Below are 18,518 nucleotides of genomic sequence, written 5' to 3' on the forward strand. Positions count from 1 at the left end.
CCCCCCCAAAGTCAATACTTTGTAGAGCCACCTTTTGCAGCAATTACAGCTGCAAGTCTCTTGGGGTGTGTCTGGACTTTGAGTAGGCCATTCCAAGACATTTAAATGTTTCCCCTCAAACCACTCGAGTGTTGCTTTAGCAGTATGCTTAGGGTCATTGTCCTGCTGGAAGGTGAACTTCTGTCCCAGTCTCAAATCTCTGGAAGACTGAAACAGGTTTCCCGCAAGAATTTCCCTGTATTTAGTGCCATCCATCATTCCTTCAATTCTGACCAGTTTCCCAGTCCCTGTCGATGAAAAACATCCCCACAGCATGATGCAGCCACCACCATGCTTCACAGTGGGGATGGTGTTCTCGGGGTGATGAGAGGTGTTGGGTTTGCGCCAGATATAGCGTTTTCCTTGATGGCCAAAAAGCTCAATTTTAGTCTCATCTGACCAGAGTACCTTCTTCAATATGTTTGGGGAGTCTCCCACATGCCTTTTGGCGAACACCAAACATGTTTTTTTCTTTAAGCAATGGCTTTTTTCTGGCCACTCTTCCATAAAGCCCAGCTCTGTGGAGTGTACGGCTTAAAGTGGTCCCATGGACATATACTCCAATCTCTGATGTGGAGCTTTGCAGCTCCTTCAGGGTTATCTTTGGTCTATTTGTTGCCTCTCTGATTAATGCCCTCCTTGTCTGGTCCATGAGTTTTGGTGGGCGGCCCTCTCTTGGCAGGTTTGTTGTGGTGCCATATTCTTTCAATTTTTTAATAATGGATTTAATGGTGCTCCGTGGGATGTTCAAAGTTTCAGATATTTTTTCATAACCCAACCCTGATCTGTACTTCTCCACAACTTCGTCCCTGACCTGTTTGGAGAGCTCCTTGGTCTTCATGGTGCCGCTTGCTTGGTGGTGCCCCTTGCTTAGTGGTGTTGCAGAATCTGGGGCCTTTTAGAACAGGTGTATATATACTGAGATCATGTGACACTTAGATTGCACACAGGTGGACTTTATTTAACTAATTATGTGACTTCTGAAGGTAATTGGTTGCACCAGATCTTATTTAGGGGCTTCATAGTGAAGGGGGTGAATACGTACCACTTTTCCGTTATTGATTTTTTTGAAACAAGTTATGTTTTTCACTTCACCAATTTGGACTATTTTGTGTATGTCCATTACATGAAATCCAAATAAAAATCAATTTAAACTACACGTTGTAATGCAACAAAATAGGAGGATGAATACTTTTGCAAGGCACTGTACTCTTACTCACGGTTGTCTGACTGCCAATGTCAGTGTCCATGTGACTGCTGTAGACAGGATATCCCTTACATCCCAGAAATGTTTGATATCCTAAGTATATCATGGAATACTGAAGTGAAAAAATTATACTGAACGAAAATATAAACGCAACATGTAAAGTGTTGGTCCCATGTTTCATGAAGTGAAATAAAATATCCCAGAAATGTTCCATACCCACAAAAAGCTTATTTCTCTCAGATTCTGTGCACACATTTGTTTACATCCCTGTTAGTGAGCATTTCTCCTTTGCCAATATAATCCATCCACCTGACCGGTGTGGCATGTCAAGAAGCTGATTAAACAGCATGATCATTACACAGGTGCACCTTGTGCTGGGGACAATAAAAGGCCACTCTAAAATGTGCAGTTTTGCCACACAACACAATGCCACAGATGTCTCAAGTTTTCAGGGAGTGTGCAATTGGCATGCTGACTGGAGGAATGTCCACCAGAGCTGTTGCCAAAGAATTGAATGTTTGTTTCTCTAGCATAAACCACCTCCAACGTCGTTTTTAGAGAATTTGGCAGTACGTCCAACCGGCCTCAGAACCGCAGACCATCTGTAACCACGCCAGCCCAGGACCTCCACATTTCTGCTTCTTCACCTGCGGGATCATCTGGGACCAGCCACCCCGACAGCTGATGAAACAGAGGAGTATTTCTGTCTGTAATAATGTTCTTTTGTGGGGAAAAACTCATTCTGATTGGCTGAGCCTTGCTCCCCAGTAGGTAGGCCAGTCTCCCAAGTGGGTGGGCCTATGCCCATGGCTGCGCCCCTGTCCAGTCATGTGAAATCCATAGATTAGGGCCTAATGAATTTATTTAAATTGACTGATTTCCTTATATGAACTGTAACTCAGTAAAATCGTTGAAATTGTTGCATGTTGTGTCTATATTTTTGTTCAGTATAGATCCCTCAAAGGAGAGTGAGTGTGAGCTAATCTTATCCCATCATTGTATTCTCTGGTGCCCACATGACTAAAGCCTGGTATCAGACACTATAGGGAGCAGGCATTGTTCCTATGGTATTATGTTTCCATTGAAATCGACAGCCAGAGACATCATATCATTACTTATCGACTAAAAGACAAAAGGAAAGATGACAGAGGCAAGCTGTGACTGGACATCCTGCCCACTGAGAATGGGTCCCTGTGCACATGATTCACAGCTACTGTGTGACTATTTGAAATGTCTGATCACAGGAATCATGACACATCCATTGAGGGCATTGGTTTGGGGCATTCAAATGTTTACCAAATGACATCCTACAGTCAATTAAAATCTTTATTACTCACTTATCATGAGATTTAATGGAATAACATCATGTTTGAAAGTTTTCAAATATAAATTAAAATTGACAGTGTGTTTTGAAGTATAAGAAATCTTGGAATCATCTAAGAACAACAGGTACTGTAAGGAGAAGACAGAAATGTATATCTTACGTAATATTATTTGACAAATACAGTGTTATACAACGTGTACATCTCGGCTTCCTCCTGCAGTGGAGGAGCTCATACAGATGGCCCTTTTAGTCCACTTGTCCTAAAGACACATTTACATGTGATGATTGATGATACATGGAGATTTTGAATACTAGTAGCGACAGGGAGGGATGTGGGAAGCAGCATGCACATACCCCAAGAAATGGGCTGTCCCAGTTGTGTTACTGTAACTTACACTACTAGATGGATTAAATCGCTCAGCCCATTTCTCTACTTTACATTTTTTTGGTTGCAGCAATGCCGATACACATCCTCACTGTTCTCTAAACCCTGTTAGTCCAGTCAGTTCTCTCAGCGGCCCACACTGATGTTGCACACCTTGCAGCTGGGGTCCTTCTTGGCGTTGGCCGTGGTCTGGCTCATCTGGTGGTGGCCACTGATCTCCAGCACACTGCCCTGCTCCAGAGACAGCGGCTCTGTGTAGAGCACCTCCAGGATGACATCACTGGCATGGCAGAACAGGGGGTCTTCCCCCTGCCTCTGGGGGGGGATGTATGTCAGGAAGGGGTTGGCAGTCAGGTCCAGCAGGGGGAGACTACTACGGCAGAAGTTATCCCCCTCTGAGCCAGCAGGGGCCAGCACCAACACCACATAGTGATAGGCTGTGTACATACAGTAGAAGTCAGCAAAGTAAAGATTGGTGTTGGGATTCAGTAGGTTCCCGGCCGGGATCTGGAAACGCAGGGGGCCGTAGGGGGAGTCGTTTGGAGGAAGACCTGTGTCAAACTCAGTGTTGCAGCTGAGGAAGACTCCCTGCAGTTTGCTGTTGATAGGTGAGCCGTGACTTCCACTATTGTCTTTCAGGGCTGGGCGCATCAGCCCCCCACACTCAGTTCTAACAGAAAAGGAGAAACATTTTGTTGTTGAACTTCACAAGTACATCCCTATACGTGTGTGTATTTACAGAGTATGGTATAGTACTTACCTGACATAGTGGAAGTAGTCAGGGTGCTGGTTGCGATAGAACACAGAGAACCGCAGCAATCTTCCAGCAGAAACCTGTGCTTTACCAAGGAGCTGTTTGAGGTGGTCCATGGCATAATCTGTTTCATACAAAAACTGTCAGTTTTGAAGTTCCTGGTTCAAACCCTTTGTAGGCATATTCAATTGAATCAATACTCAAGAGCAGGTCATAAGGCCTGCATTTCATTGGTAAATGTCCTGCTATAGAAATATATGTACTTCTATGACATACCCCCTGTGCAGAACTCGACCACCTGGCTCCATTCAGACACTAGGTACTCTCCGTCTGCCTGTCTCACTGCAGTCTGCACAGCAACACAGTACTCTGTCCGCGGGCTCAGGAACCAATGACCTCTCACTGCCATGGGTAAAGGCACTGCCTTGGCCACCAGTTTGGTGGGCACATCCTGATGGATGAAACAGGGATACATGTTAATTCAAGTGACTCATTAGTTTAATTACTAGAATACAGCGTTTCATAGGTAAAAATAGGATTTGCAGTAGGTCTAAATGTTTATTATGTAAACACACTAATGGATTATACATTTCTTCAGCATATTCTGGTACAAACTGGTCTAGCTAAACTACTGTATATCTAACCAAATGAGTGGCTTTGTTATGGCCAGGGTGTTACAGGAGTGGGTCGCAGTTCCGGAGCGACCCACTAGGTGTCATCCTCCGACAACCTTAGGCACCTCCTCACTCACAGTTGGGACTAATTATCTGCCTATTGGTGTCACCTGTGGCTATCTGATTCACCTGTGTATTTATGCCCTCACTTCCCTGTGTTCCCTTACTCAGTTTTCTCTGCTAGTTCCTTGATGGCAAGCAGTACGTTTCAGTGTCGGATCACGTGACGGAGTTACAGGTACTCGAGAAGTGTTCTCCCTGTGTCATGGTGTTTTTCCAGTCAGAGTTAGTATTTCGTATTGTTTGCTGTCAGCCTGTTTTTTGGAGACCTATGTGCTCCTCATTTGTTTTCGTGTATAGTCTGTTGTTTTGTATCCTGGTTTTTGGACCACCAGTAAAGATCCTTGTTTCACCATCCTTGCCTACTGCCTACTGTCTATCCTGCACCACACCTGGGTCACACCTCACACCAACCCTTACACCAGGGCCTCTAAGAAGCAGAGCTAATTAAAATAAGCTCAGAGTGGCCACATATCCATGGCAACCACTCTGGTGCAAGTTTGTTTGTGTTGCTTTGATTTCCGAGTGATAGAAACACGCTTCCAATCAAGTGCAGTACAACCCTGAACTGCTCTGTTCAGTGTACAACATAAGTCAGGAGCTTTTGTAAAGGCATTGGGAGATTATATTAAATAGAGAACCGTACCAAAGTAGGTAATCAAGTATCTAATGTGTGGATAGAGTAGGGTTGATGTAAGTAAGGCTCAGAAACACCCATCAGGAATGACTGAGCATGACATCATTCAAATTCTCCCTCTGTCATAATATCGTATCTGAAGATTATGCCTTTGTTAAATGTTTTTCATGAAGAAATGGAATGTTGGTTATGTTAGTATCAGAAGGCAATGTTTAGTATGATGACATATGACAGACAGGAAGGGGTTTGTAAGATATGGGGATTGGACAGTAGAGGGAGCTATTCAACTCTTGGAAGGCTATATAAAGGGGAGACTGGTGATTGGCCAGAAGAGGGAGTCACCCCTCTTTTTGCATTGTTTATAAATAGGGGTTAAACGATGAGACGTCAGAACGGCCATAGCAATCTGGGGAGCCGTTCTCCGGACATCGCGGGTCTGTACCTATGCTGTAAATCTCGTGATTTTAATAAAAGCTTTGAACACGATGCAGCATAGCGGACTCTTTGTTGACGGCAATAATTGCCACCACTCATCATATACGACATAATGGCGCCCAACGTGGGGCTGGGTTTGCGTCTCTTCCTTGCCTCAGTCAATCGCCGGGCTGACTCACTCTGAAGCGTGGGAAAAAACAAAACAAAAATGGTGAGTGTTTTCTTACCGCTTCGGAGTTTGTTAGATTGGATATGACTTGTGTACACTGGAGGGATGTTCCATTTCGACCTGGCCTCGGTGGCGTTATTGCGGTCGACTGGAGTCTGCTAAAATGTTATTTCATTGGTAACAATAGACAATGATAATTTAGAGCATTAAGATAGATTTCATTGGTAACGAGTGACAATGATACTTTAGAGCATTAAGATAGATTTCATTGGTAACGAGTGACAATGATAATTTAGAGCATTAAGATGGTCCATTGGTAACGGGTGACAATGGGAAATTCAGATATGTATACATTTTAGAGCATTGCAGGTTTAGATAAGCCCTCGTGACGAGGCGACCGCATGGTGGGCCAAAATCCTGGAAGGGCGTTAGGACTTTCCAGGTCAGTCTTGGACTGGGGTTTGGTTGAAAATTTATTGGGGATGGCTTGCTCAACTTCTGTCCGACGGGATATTTGCATTGGGGGGGATCGCTCACTTAAATAGCCTTACCCACGGCAGAATAAATTTAGGGCAAACGAAACAGTACTCAATTAAAGGAACGCAATGCTGGGTTTTGTTACATGTTGGAGGCCGCAGTTAGCGAAAGGCTAATGCTAAAGGCTAATTGTGTTGCGTGCTACATGATAATCTCAACCTTAGAGGTCCACTGCGATGGATTCAAGCCTCTTAAACTTGTTTGTATGTGGTGGAACTGAAAGTTTTACGCAAATGTGAGCTCTGTTATGTGTAATTGTGTGAGTATAACGTATAAAATAGTGACGCTGTAGCGTAATGCTATCGGTCTATTGTGTGGTAAGCATGGGCTTAAGGGGATGTGCGCATGCGTGTGATTTTACGGGGCTAAAACTACAACATGTGTTTATGTGCTAAGCCTACAAAGCACGGCATTATGGGTAAGGGTCATAGGTCCCATGTGGGGGGGTCGGAAGGGACAATAGTCACAGAATAGAGAGATTTTGGAAAAAATCTCCTAGGTGTTAAACGGCTGTTGTTTGAATGTGAAACTATTTGGCGAGATGTAGTACATTTATAGATCAAATATATGTTGACGGAGTATAATTAATTAAATTAAGACGATTAAAATTAAATGAAAAGTTTTGGAGCGATCTATTTAATAAATGTATGGGCATGCGTTTAATTTTGCGACACTACACTACAGAAAGGGGGAGTTTATGGCACGAGATTAGGGAACGTTTTGTTGTACGGCACTAGACGGCACCACGATGGGATGCTGAAACTCAAGCATGAGCTTAAAATGATATTTGCGCATGTGTGGAATTCTGTAAAACAACACATTGGTTAAACTGCAGGGGGAGACAGAGGAACACAGACGACGGAACAAATGCGCATAAAGAGATTTTAACACAAATCTTATAAGTTTAAACGGCGGTGGGTTAAGATGAAACTTGTTTTGGGACCTATTGAATTTATAAATTAAATATATGATAACGGATTATAATAGATTGAATTAAATAATTAAATGACGGATTAAAATCAAAATGTTTGTGAGCGATCTATTTAGTTCTGAGTTTAGTCTTAGAGTGAATAATGTAGAAACGAATGAATATTGAATGGTTGGAAATACTCAGTGATTGCATTAACTGCTGAAATCGTGTGTGTTTCTATGTTTTTGTGAAATATGAGAGGAACATGGAACGAGAGGAGAGAGAGAGAAGGGGCTGACGTGTGTGTCACGAACAAGGTGTGACGAGGCAGACGAGAGGATCGGATCAGGCTAGTACACAAAATCATCCTAACAGAATATGTGATGTTATGACAATTTTACATAGGCTTGGCAAATACTATTTCATTAAAAATTGTATTTTGGTGGCTCTGTGTATCACTGGGGTTTGATTACAGATGTGTTGGGAATCAAGGATGGATTGAGGATTGTTCTGTAAATTTAAGATAATTAGAGCTAATAGAGCAAGGGGTTATGGGAATTGGAGTATTGAAGGGTTGTAAGGTTAGAAGGCTTGGTTTATGGGTATTTTAGTCTGAAGATGACTAACTTGCATTTACTTGCAGTTGATGGGTTGTGGTAAGATAGCTAACACTAATTGATATTGGTGACATAGGAATAGGAATTGGGGTTAATTATTCAGGATTGTTAATGGATTTGTTTAGGTTATATTAAGAATTACAGGGGGAAGCCTATATAACTTATATAGTCTAAAATAGGATAGTTCACAATAAAGGAATAGAAAGGCTTGTTACAATGGGGAAAAAGATATCAGGACTATGAAAGTCATTACACGGGTTGAAATAGTGGTAATCCTTTAATTAAAGTGTTGCTAGGGTATCCGGCAAGTGAAACAAAAGTTGCCCTTCATTCTCAAACAGTAATTGATAAAATAGGTTTAAAAAGTAGAGCTTAGGGATGTTTATTCTCAGCTTACAATGATCATCCAGGAGTGATTATTGCATCAGAAATATAGACAAATAATAGATAGGGTACCCGCAGAAACAACGATGAAGATGAATCCAGAAGACGGAAGAAAATGAGACGTCTGGAACGTGAAGGAGAAGAGGATGATGAAGATGAGAGTGATTGATGAGAGGTCATGGGTGGAGGTGCCTCTGTGGTCAGAAGGAAGTGGCAAGAGAGGAAAGAAGGATACTGGAGACTTGATCTCTGATGAAAGTTGAAGGTACAAGAGCAAAGAAGAAATGGAGAAGTGGAAGAAGTAACACGACTGGATGAAGACCTCAAGAATTGAAGGAGAAGAATAATACAGTGAGGCCAAAGGAAAGGCCACTAGTAAGAAGATGATATTTCAAGAACAGAACTTAGAAGATAACCTTTTGAAGAATACTGATATGTCAACAACGAGAAAGAACAAGACGAAGAAACTCTGAAAACTCAATCATACAACTGGTGGAGAAGAGAAGTTTTGGTTATGAAGAATCAGAGTGAACCAAATCAACAATCACTGTTACAGCTTCAACTGGACAAGGTCAAGTGCAATTGTACCAGCCAAGGGGGGTACCAGATGTTCCATATCCACAGCAACAAGTCAGGAGGAAAGAAGAGAACATTTTTAAGGAAGATACAGGGGCAATTCAAGATCACCTGTTCTCCAGGTGAACCCTAAATATTCTAGAGTGTCTAGAATATCCGGAAGGGGGGTATCAGCTGAGAGCATCGATTAGAGAAGAAGAGAAAATAGCCAACAATTGAAGTAAAAACAACCGACCATTAGAAGTGATAGTGAATAGGGGAAAACTTATCTGGGTTCAGCCTAAAGAGGTTAAACATCTCACTAATTAAACATCTAACTAAATTAGGATAGGATAGGGATTTGAGGTAGTAAAACAGTTTAATTACTCTTAAGGAATCAATTGAGCTCTGCTATAGAAGTCAAATAGGAATTAAAATAGACATACTGATATTAGGACAATATATCAATGACATTGTGGGAAGAGATGCATGGTGTAAATTGAAGTGTTCAATCAGAGGCACATTAGACGACTGACTGTCTGGTAGAATATTTTAAGAAGTAGGGTTTTTGGGAATCATTTGCTTAAAAGATAATATCATAGGAAGGATGATAATCTATTGTTCTGTCTATTAGACACTGTCTGGGAAAATAAAGTTAAAAGGGGTGACTGTTTATTCTGGGTGACATTCTTACACTAAGGGATTTCAGGCTAGGCTAAAAGGTGTTTAGTCGTTTTGCCAAGTCTGTGTGTAATGAGTCAGAAGCAGGTGGGGAACTTTCCCAATCACATATTCTACAAATTTGGTGGTAAGGGATTTTGTGAAAATCAGGGGAAAAGGTTTTAAATGTTATGAGAGAAAAGATTAGATTAAAATAAGTTAGGAGTAGATTAGGGTTGGAAGAACTCTGAGACAGTAAGCTAAGTTTCAAAGTTAGTAGTAAGAGAGAGAGAGAACAGTAATGAATGACACTTTAGAATAGAAAGATCAAGGTAATTGTGGGTACCTTTTGTTATAATCAAAAGGTTTAAAGTTTAGAGGTAGAACTGAAAGGGGGAAAAAGTGACACTAGTGGTGATGGATGGAAGTACAAGTAAAGAGTTCAGAGCTTTGGGAAAACTAGGGATGAGGAAGTAACAATAATGACATCACCACGTGAGTCTATTAAAACAACAGTGAGAAGTAATTTAACTCTTTCAACATTGATAGTTATTAAAGCCATAAATATAGCGCATTTGATTATAAGGGTCCAGCATCAATTATAGGGGGAAAATACTGTTATTAGGGTTAGGAGAATAATAATTATAATATGCCATTTAGGATGATGACGTTTCTTTCACAGAGAGAGAGAGATAATTAGGGAGAATAAGTATTGTTAGCAGGATCAGAAGTAGAAGCTGTTGCACTTAGTCAAACAAGGGATTATTTTGCGTAAGGTTACAGATAAAGATCAGGGAGAATGTGTACTTATCTAGTGAAAGCATAGAAATTTGTTCCGGTTAAGAATTATTGGTTAAAGGGCTATGTAATTCGTAAAGTGATGCTTATAATGGAAGATTTGAAGTCTGTAGAACGTTCCACAGTCACAGAGGGAGTTAAGGATAAGTTTATTACAGTAGTCACTCCAACAGGGAATAATCGAATAGGATGTTGGTAGTTTCCCACTAGAGGGAATTAAGGGTTTTAATTCATCAACTAAATCAACAACGTTAATGGTAACTTTGGGAAGGGATTAATGATACGATGGTAATAGCAAATGTAGGAAGGATGACAACAACTGTTCTGAAAGTAGAGGTAGCAAGAGGGACTCAGGAGGTTATGGTACGAATGGGGTTAAAATAAGAGAACAGATAGAAACAATATAGATTAATCTGAAATGGAGAATATAGATTCACCATGGAAGCTGCAGGATGGGGTCTTTTGATTTTGATGACAGAGGGGGGGGGGTATCTGATCAGTACTGCTCGTTCCTCTGTTGTGAAAATTAGAGATAGATTAACTCATTCTGTAAGAATCAGTGAGGAATCTTGAGGGTTGATGTCTGTTGGGGATGCCAGCCCAAGACGTGTTAGACGGTCGCGCGGCCTCTATCAGGTGTGGGTAAGTCTTATGCTTTGTCATGGCTGTGGTGTCGGCAACAGTCATTGACAGATAAAATAATGTAGTTGTCAGAACAGTGGTTTAAGCCTAGGTTTAAGTAGTGTTCTTGGGTAAATGAATTACCCTATGGGAATTGTTAAATGGGAAAGGAAAATCAGGTAACAACGGAATCCTGAAGTATTCAGGTGAAACATTGAGGGCTAAAAGTTATTTTTGTTCTAATAAAACATATGAGGTAAAGGGTATGTTTATGGGAATATCATATTGGGATGTTATATGATAACTTTGGATAAGCATGAACATAAGGTTAGAGATGACAAATATAATGTAACTTTTTATGTACCAGGTAGTAGAAAAGCAGGACTTTGATGGTTAAATGATTAGCTTTTGACTGACAATGTGACTATGGGGAATTTTAGAGATATTTAGGGGTTTGGGGGTGATAAAGCATCTATATTCTTACATTAGGGATGGACAGGATTTGGGTACATGTCAACGTTGAAGCTTCCATATGAGGTTTCTACTATTATAAGAGGGATAGCACCGGACACAGTTAAATCTAGGGTTAAAAGGGTGACATGTCATAGTCTTCAAGCCTATCATTGAAGGATGAATTTAAGGGAGAAGGGGGGACTTTATTCATGGTATGGTGTAACATTTGGGAAGATCATATTGATAAATATTAGTTATACTTTGAGTCCAGATAGTTCAGATAAGATCACTGGGGTTATAGATGCATTATAAGGGATGTGTTTGGGAGATCTGAGAAGATTTGGTTGCAAGATCAATTAGGCCAGTAGGGGCAGTGATGGGTCAGATTTTAGTTTCAGCTTTGATAACACTGTGTGATGTTTGTAATTTGTTACTGACCTTTGAGAAAGCTATGATATTGAGATAGGTTGGAGAGTGATTCCTGGAGACAACACTCAGATGCCGGTGTTGACTGTTCCTGATCTGGATAAAGATGGATGGACTACTGATGGATAAATATCATTTTTTTATGAGTTGATTATTTTTCGAATTTTTTTCAATAGTAGGGTGATGTTGGTATGATTTATGAATCAAGGGGGGATAGGTTAATGTGATTCATACATCATTTATAGGTCATTTTTATATTCTTAAATTGATGTTGAGGTTTAATTTGAAAATGTTGTTTTGCAAAAGATACTGTTTGGTCGTTTATTTTCTTGTCATTCCAGAAGTATTTGGGAGAACATGTGGAGATTGGAATACTCAAACAAAGACAATATGAAGGGACAATATGACTGGAGGAGATGAAACAAGGAGGGTGTGGCTGATTCCATCATCAACAAGTCCATGGGAAGAGGACACTACAGGGAGATGAAGTGTAGTGGACTACATTCAGGTGTTTGCAATGAAATATAGACATGTGTAATACATAATTGTGTAATAGCCTCAGGGATTAATTTTTGTAGAATGATGTTTGATGTTATTGATTACATGTAAGGATCTTAGATGTTTTTGTTTATTTCGGTGAATGTTTAGGGACAGAGAGGCTAGGAAGGGAGAGTTTCATTGTCCGGTCCTATGGGTTGACCAGCCGTACAATGGATGTTTATGGATAGGATTTTGTTTGCATGTTTGCAGGGGGCTTACATGTGTATTTAATTGCATCATAGTTTCAAATGCATTTACATGGTTAATGAGGTTATCTGGAGTACCGACGGTGGTTGCCTGGGGCAGAGGGACCGTGAGAGAATTTTACTGTCTTGATTGATATGGATGGATGGCTGCTGGACAGTTTTTCGCTCTTACACTCCATAGAGATTTCTTCATATTTCATAGTAATGTATTCACACTTCATATGTCATAGTAATGTATTCACACTTCATAAACAGGTATTTCATAGAAAGGTATTTACACTCTAGAGGAGAATGTGTTTGGTTTAATGTTAAAGATACTCAATAAGATAAATGGTTAATAGTCATAATCTTATTCTGTTTGTTTTCGAGACGTTTATTTCGTCTCGAAAGGGGGAATATCGTATCTGAAGATTATGCCTTTGTTAAATGTTTTTCATGAAGAAATGGAATGTTGGTTATGTTAGTATCAGAAGGCAATGTTTAGTATGATGACATATGACAGACAGGAAGGGGTTTGTAAGATATGGGGATTGGACAGTAGAGGGAGCTATTCAACTCTTGGAAGGCTATATAAAGGGGAGACTGGTGATTGGCCAGAAGAGGGAGTCACCCCTCTTTTTGCATTGTTTATAAATAGGGGTTAAACGATGAGACGTCAGAACGGCCATAGCAATCTGGGGAGCCGTTCTCCGGACATCGCGGGTCTGTACCTATGCTGTAAATCTCGTGATTTTAATAAAAGCTTTGAACACGATGCAGCATAGCGGACTCTTTGTTGACGGCAATAATTGCCACCACTCATCATATACGACAATAACTTTCTATTTCATGGGTATTACGATAAGAGATAACCTCAGGTAATAGCCAAGGTCCTTCCAACAGTAAGGCAGATTTAATCTGTGGTAGTGCATCATTTCAGTCTGTTTGGAAGGATACCATTGTGAATAACGAATGGTCACTTAATTTTCTATTTAAATCATTCTTGTATTTCAAATACTGATTGCAATTAGCTAGGCCTATATTCTTTGACTCCCAACATCATGCTGAGAGAAAGACAATGAAGAAATAATGGGTAGTATACAGTAAATCAGTTCAGTGACTGGTCTGGAATAAAATCACAGTTCATAGTAAAGAGAACCGAGCTGTAGTCTTTAGGCTTTGTCTGTTTTTTTGGGCCATTCAAGAGGAAACGAATGTGCCCATGAGTCACTTGGCCCAAAGCTGTTTTGCAGTGCACGATTCTCATTGTCCAGCACTGGAAGTGACTTAAAGGGCACTACCACTGCTCTCTGGGTTGTAACTGCTGCAGTATCAGATACACTTATTACCAGGCTTTTATCTATAGTTATGCATAGACACTGTCTCATGCTAGGCCATCTTGGGTTATATCAAAACATATTACATCACATGTTGTAGTGAAATGTCTATATTGGAGAACAGGACATGGAGGGATTAGAACACAGGCAGCTGGTAGCACCTTAATTGGGGAGGACGGGCTCATAGTTGTGGCTGGAACGGCGTGAATGGAATGGTAACAAAAACATCACACACATGGTTACCATGTGTTTGATACCATTCCATTCACTCTATTCCAGCCATTATTATGAGCCGTTCTCCCCAGCCTCCTGTGATGAGAAGTAAAGAACATGGATCTAGACAGTGGGAGTCAGAGTCACGATCGGTGGCAAGAGTAATAGTCATTGAGTCAAGGAGGAAGGCTGGGGGGGCCTGGGGAGGGTTTATGAGGGAGAAAAGCGGTGACAGTCTGTCAGACACACCCTGTGTTTAAAGCGGTTGAGATCCCCGCCCTCCTTGCGGCTCAGGTCTATGAAGAAGTGTGAAGCCCTGGCAGTATCCTCAGGGGTCATGTCCCAGGCGATGCGGAAGGAATCGCAGGTCACCTCACATATCTGGATATTATGGGGGGTGGAAAGGGCTGTCTCCATGGTTGTTAGCTGCTGAACGAGAAGAAAAAGGAGGGTCATGTGATGGGATCAGATTGGAACATTGTATTGAATTGAATTGAATTTATTTAGGGTAACAGACATATACAACAAAATGTACAATGTGGACCTAGAGGATATCACTTGAAAGTATTAATTAAAACGCTTGTTTCCAAAGTGGTCCTCGATGGTAAAACAATAACACATATAATGATTAAAAGGCAAGACAAAATTACAAACAACCATAAATAAAAAATGTATATTGACATCCTAAAAAGTGGCACTATTCACTGGACTTCCCTAACCTTAAAAATCTATTATATGAATTTCACATTTCAACCTTAAAAAACAGTTTTCAATGCATATCATCCCTATCATTCAAATAAATACACCTGACCAGCAGTAGGGGGCACAAGGGGCAGTGGAGTGGTTTCTCTTACTTAGACGACCTTGTCCAAATGAAAACCTTTGCCTGCTTTTTGAAGCTATTTCTACTTTTACTTTGCTTGATCTCCAAAGGGAGGCTACTCCATAAACAAATGCCTGTATAGTAAATACTTCTAGGTACAGTACTGGCAACATTTTATATACTAACCTACCGTTCGATAGCTACATTGCAATATTGTCCCATGTCCGATCTCAATTCCTTCCTTGCAAATTCCTTCCTTTTGCATCATTCTAAATCCATTGTGACTTTTAGTACTAATCGATGAAACAAGATGTCACACAGCTTGGTTGTATCGACTGTTGGATTAGTTACACTTTGTCAACTCCCTGCTCATGCCTGAGAGAGTGTAGAGGGTTGACACTTATTTCATAATCCACCAACAGCAGTCTCCTGGCAACCAGGCAGATTTGACTCCCGTGTTCACTCCATCCTCTAGCTTCACATCACCTAATTTTCCTCATCTGCAAATCTGAGGAAATGGTCCTACAGTCATAGAGTTTTCCTACTTAAGGAAAGTTAAATTACATTTTACTCATAAGTTCTGTTAATCATCGTTGATTTAATTTATTTCCAATGGTCTTCCCGAGCACTATAAAAGCTGAGTAAGCAGGAAGAGTGGAGCTCAGGGAAAAATCTATAGCCGGTTTCATGGCATCTGAAGTGTTGGAATAAATAGAAAAACCGAGACGTAACACCATAAGGTTATCTATGTTTTTATTTATTTGCCAATAACAGCCAGGGGATCCAGGCTGGTGCACACAGCCTTGAAGACTGGAGAGTGTGTAATCGGTGGGTCAGCCTATTGTGTTTGATTAGCTGTCACCTTCCCCTTTCCTGAATTGATGATGCCATGGATGTGCCTTCCAGGGAAAAAACAATTATCTTCCTCTCTGTTCCTGCCTGCTGTGAGTATGAAAGACAGGCAGGGAGGCATCAATTTGTCTACTCTTGCATGTTTTTTTTTACCAATATTGCTTATAATACAATATAGCTATTTTTAATATCCCTCTAATCCTTCATTACCATGCACCATTTTTCTCCCATTTCATAATCCCAAAAGCTTTGCACAACACAACACATGGCCCGTTTCCCTGATTATAAGCCCAAACACACATAACATATGCTGTAACAGTAAGATGCTCAGCAGTATGCTGCTAGCAATTAACAGTAAGTAGTACAGCCAGTATCTCTGCTATATTGTGTGCTGCTTGTGTATTAGTGAGAGTGGATGTTACAGTGAGTGGATGGTGGAGAGACGGAGTGTGTGGTTTGTGTTTGTGTTAGGTTGACTGTGTCACACATGGGTGAACATGCTGGGTGGTACTGTACTGCATCTGCGTACTGTATGTGGCCTGGAGAGGTGTTGTGTTCTGGGCCACCTCACAATGGACATGCTGCAGCGCGGTAGCTCATTAAAGCCACAGAGCTGTGAAACGTCTGAGCTATCTCGTTTACACAGGGGCTAGGGGAGCTGGCTGTGGCACCACACACATTCCCTCCCTGGGTTTCCTGTGTTACCCAGCTGCTGCCTGCTTGCTCCTCTTCCTCTCCTCACACACACAGAATTTAGGGCAAAAGGAGATTCTCATAGGACAACCATCAAAGCCTCATAATTTCCAGTCATGCTTGCACCACTTTCTGACTGAATATGTCAAACGCAAGTCCCCCCACATCATTTAAATAGTCCTCCCTACACTCTTAATTATATGTCAGTATGCTAAACAGTGAGAGAGAATTAATGTCACTGTGAGTCTACTCCAGATCTAATTGCTCATAATCAGCTAATTAGATTTGTAAGAAGAAAGACTATTGAGCTGTACATAGATCAATTGCATTATGGGGTAAAGCTATTGAATGTGAAAATTCATATTTTGGCCTCTGATCTTTGATAGTAACACATTTTACAGTTTGTCTCACATATTTGTTTGTTATGTGAAGCTGTAATGTGTTCACAGAGGGAACTGCGAAGGGCATATTACTCATTCTCATTCTCCATTGATGTAGAACACTAATACATACATTACACTCTTAGAAAAAAGGGTTCCAAAAGGGTTCTTCAGCTGTCCCCATAGGAGAACCCTTTTTGGTTCCAGGTAGAACTCTTTTGGGTTCCATGTAGAACCCTCTGGGGAAAGGGTTCTACATGTAACCAAAAAGGGTTCTTCAAAGGGTTCTCCTATGGGGACAACCGAAGAACCCTTTTACCACTGTGCTGTGACAGTGTTGTGATGAATGCTGCTGCATACACCGTATAACGAATAGTGTATGCACAGAAAGCAGCTCCACGCCTGCGAGACATTTTTCTACTAGTGTAGTGGGTATCAGGTGCAGATAAGACCAGATAAAAGTCATGTGATGCGTCCTATAAGGGGGAGGGTCATACATATGTGACTGTCAGTTGACTGAGGTTGAGGATGTGAAGCTATGGAGAGGCAAGTGAAGCGTGCATTCTGCTCTGGATCAGATCATATGGTAGAAGGAACGTATGATCTCAAATTAATTGTATCCTCTGTCTACACCATATGGTCTACTCAACACTGTGTGGTAATCACTGTGTAGTAATCATTGTGTGGTAATTGTGGTAATCATTATCCTATCAACAAAAATAATCATACGTACACAGTGGTTCTTGTAATCTCTCAAAGCTTGTTCATGATTGACTGTTTAGTCCAAATTTCAGCCAGGTTATTAATGACACTGACAGTCATAGTCAGATCTCTACTAATGGGCTGATCATAATCACACCTGCATTGCGAACGGAACAACATTTTCTCAAATTCTAAATACCTGTACCACAGCTGAGACACAGAACAATTTACTATGAGATCATTGACTAGACATTATAACGCTGACAAATAGCCATTTCCAAGATATGCCTGATAGCATAATATGAGGATTCCTTATACCTCAATAATAAGAAACTCAAAGAAGCATTCTAATACTAACCACACTCACATTATCAGTGGATTAATGGATCTACATAGTGTTAAACAGTAACTGGAGAATGCCCTAGTAATAAGCATGGAAAGATAGAGCATGCAATTTCCAGCATATAAACAATAATACTGTAATTCTGCTTACGGTGGCTCAACAATAGCTATTGTTTAACTTCTGAACGCTTGATGCACGAGGAGACTGACTTGAAAATAATTAGAGGGAAATAAAGCCTTACCTCTGTGTGGTGAATAAGCGTCTTTGTAAAAAGTGCAGTAAGTCCTTAATCAGAGAAGATAAGTGGAGAAATCTATTCTATCATACCTCTTTCTTTTCTTCTGCAGTCGATGATAGATCCCCAGGAACACTCCCACTCTCTCATTCCTTCTCTCTCTCGCCTCTCTCTCTCTCTCTCTCTCTCTCTCTCTCTCTCTCTCTCTCTCTCTCTACCTCACATGCTCCCTCTCTCTCTCTCTCTACCTCACATGCTCCCTCTCTCTCTCTATTCTCCTCTTCCTCTAGTTGGGTTCTGAGGAGCATGTTTACTTGCCTGCTGTACAGCTGCATCGCCTAAAGTGGAGCAACTGCTGATGCTGAGAACACAAACAAGAGATTTGCAACTGAGGTGCATGAGCAATTGTGAAACGTGATAAGTCCCTCACCCACATTAGCAGGAACTTGCTGAGAAATGGTAACGGAATTGCACATCACTGACCAGCATGCCCCTAATGGGACAGCAGCATTATATAGCAGACAGTATTAGCTGACAGTCAGAGAAATCATCCTACATCCTACTACACTG

The 18,518-nt window shown here is 41.0% G+C and overlaps 1 protein-coding gene across 4 annotated transcripts; it reads right to left on the reverse strand.

Moving 5' to 3' along the window:
- Positions 1-2,605: 2,605 nt before the first annotated feature.
- Positions 2,606-18,141, reverse strand: LOC121584847 (phytanoyl-CoA hydroxylase-interacting protein-like). Of its 4 annotated transcripts, none has more exons than XM_041901009.2 (5): positions 18,041-18,141; positions 14,170-14,349; positions 3,986-4,160; positions 3,716-3,833; positions 2,606-3,625 (listed from the first exon to the last, which is right to left on the reverse strand). In XM_041901009.2, exons 2-5 carry the CDS (start codon positions 14,335-14,337, stop codon positions 3,082-3,084), a joined length of 1,005 nt encoding a protein of 334 aa, XP_041756943.1. In that variant the 5' UTR covers positions 14,338-14,349; positions 18,041-18,141; the 3' UTR covers positions 2,606-3,081. The 4 variants fall into 4 exon arrangements, with proteins under 4 accessions (XP_041756943.1, XP_041756944.1, XP_041756942.1 ...); XM_041901010.2 differs by having other exon boundaries at positions 14,170-14,346; positions 18,041-18,127; XM_041901008.2 differs by having other exon boundaries at positions 14,170-14,346; positions 17,955-18,103.
- Between the last annotated feature and the right edge of the window lie 377 nt (positions 18,142-18,518).

Source organism: Coregonus clupeaformis, chromosome 16, assembly GCF_020615455.1.
Source record: "Coregonus clupeaformis isolate EN_2021a chromosome 16, ASM2061545v1, whole genome shotgun sequence".
Lineage (NCBI taxonomy): Eukaryota > Metazoa > Chordata > Actinopteri > Salmoniformes > Salmonidae > Coregonus > Coregonus clupeaformis.

Bases quoted from the DNA above. Each gene is read 5' to 3' on its own strand.
- LOC121584847 (XM_041901009.2), bottom strand. From the start codon at position 14,337: ATGGAGACAGCCCTTTCCACCCCCCATAATATCCAGATATGTGAGGTG. The intron at 4,161-14,169 runs GTGTGTCTGACA...TTCATCCATCAG, and splicing joins TCAACCGCTTTAAACACAGG to GATGTGCCCACCAAACTGGT. The intron at 3,626-3,715 runs GTAAGTACTATA...CTTTTCTGTTAG, and splicing joins GACTACTTCCACTATGTCAG to AACTGAGTGTGGGGGGCTGA.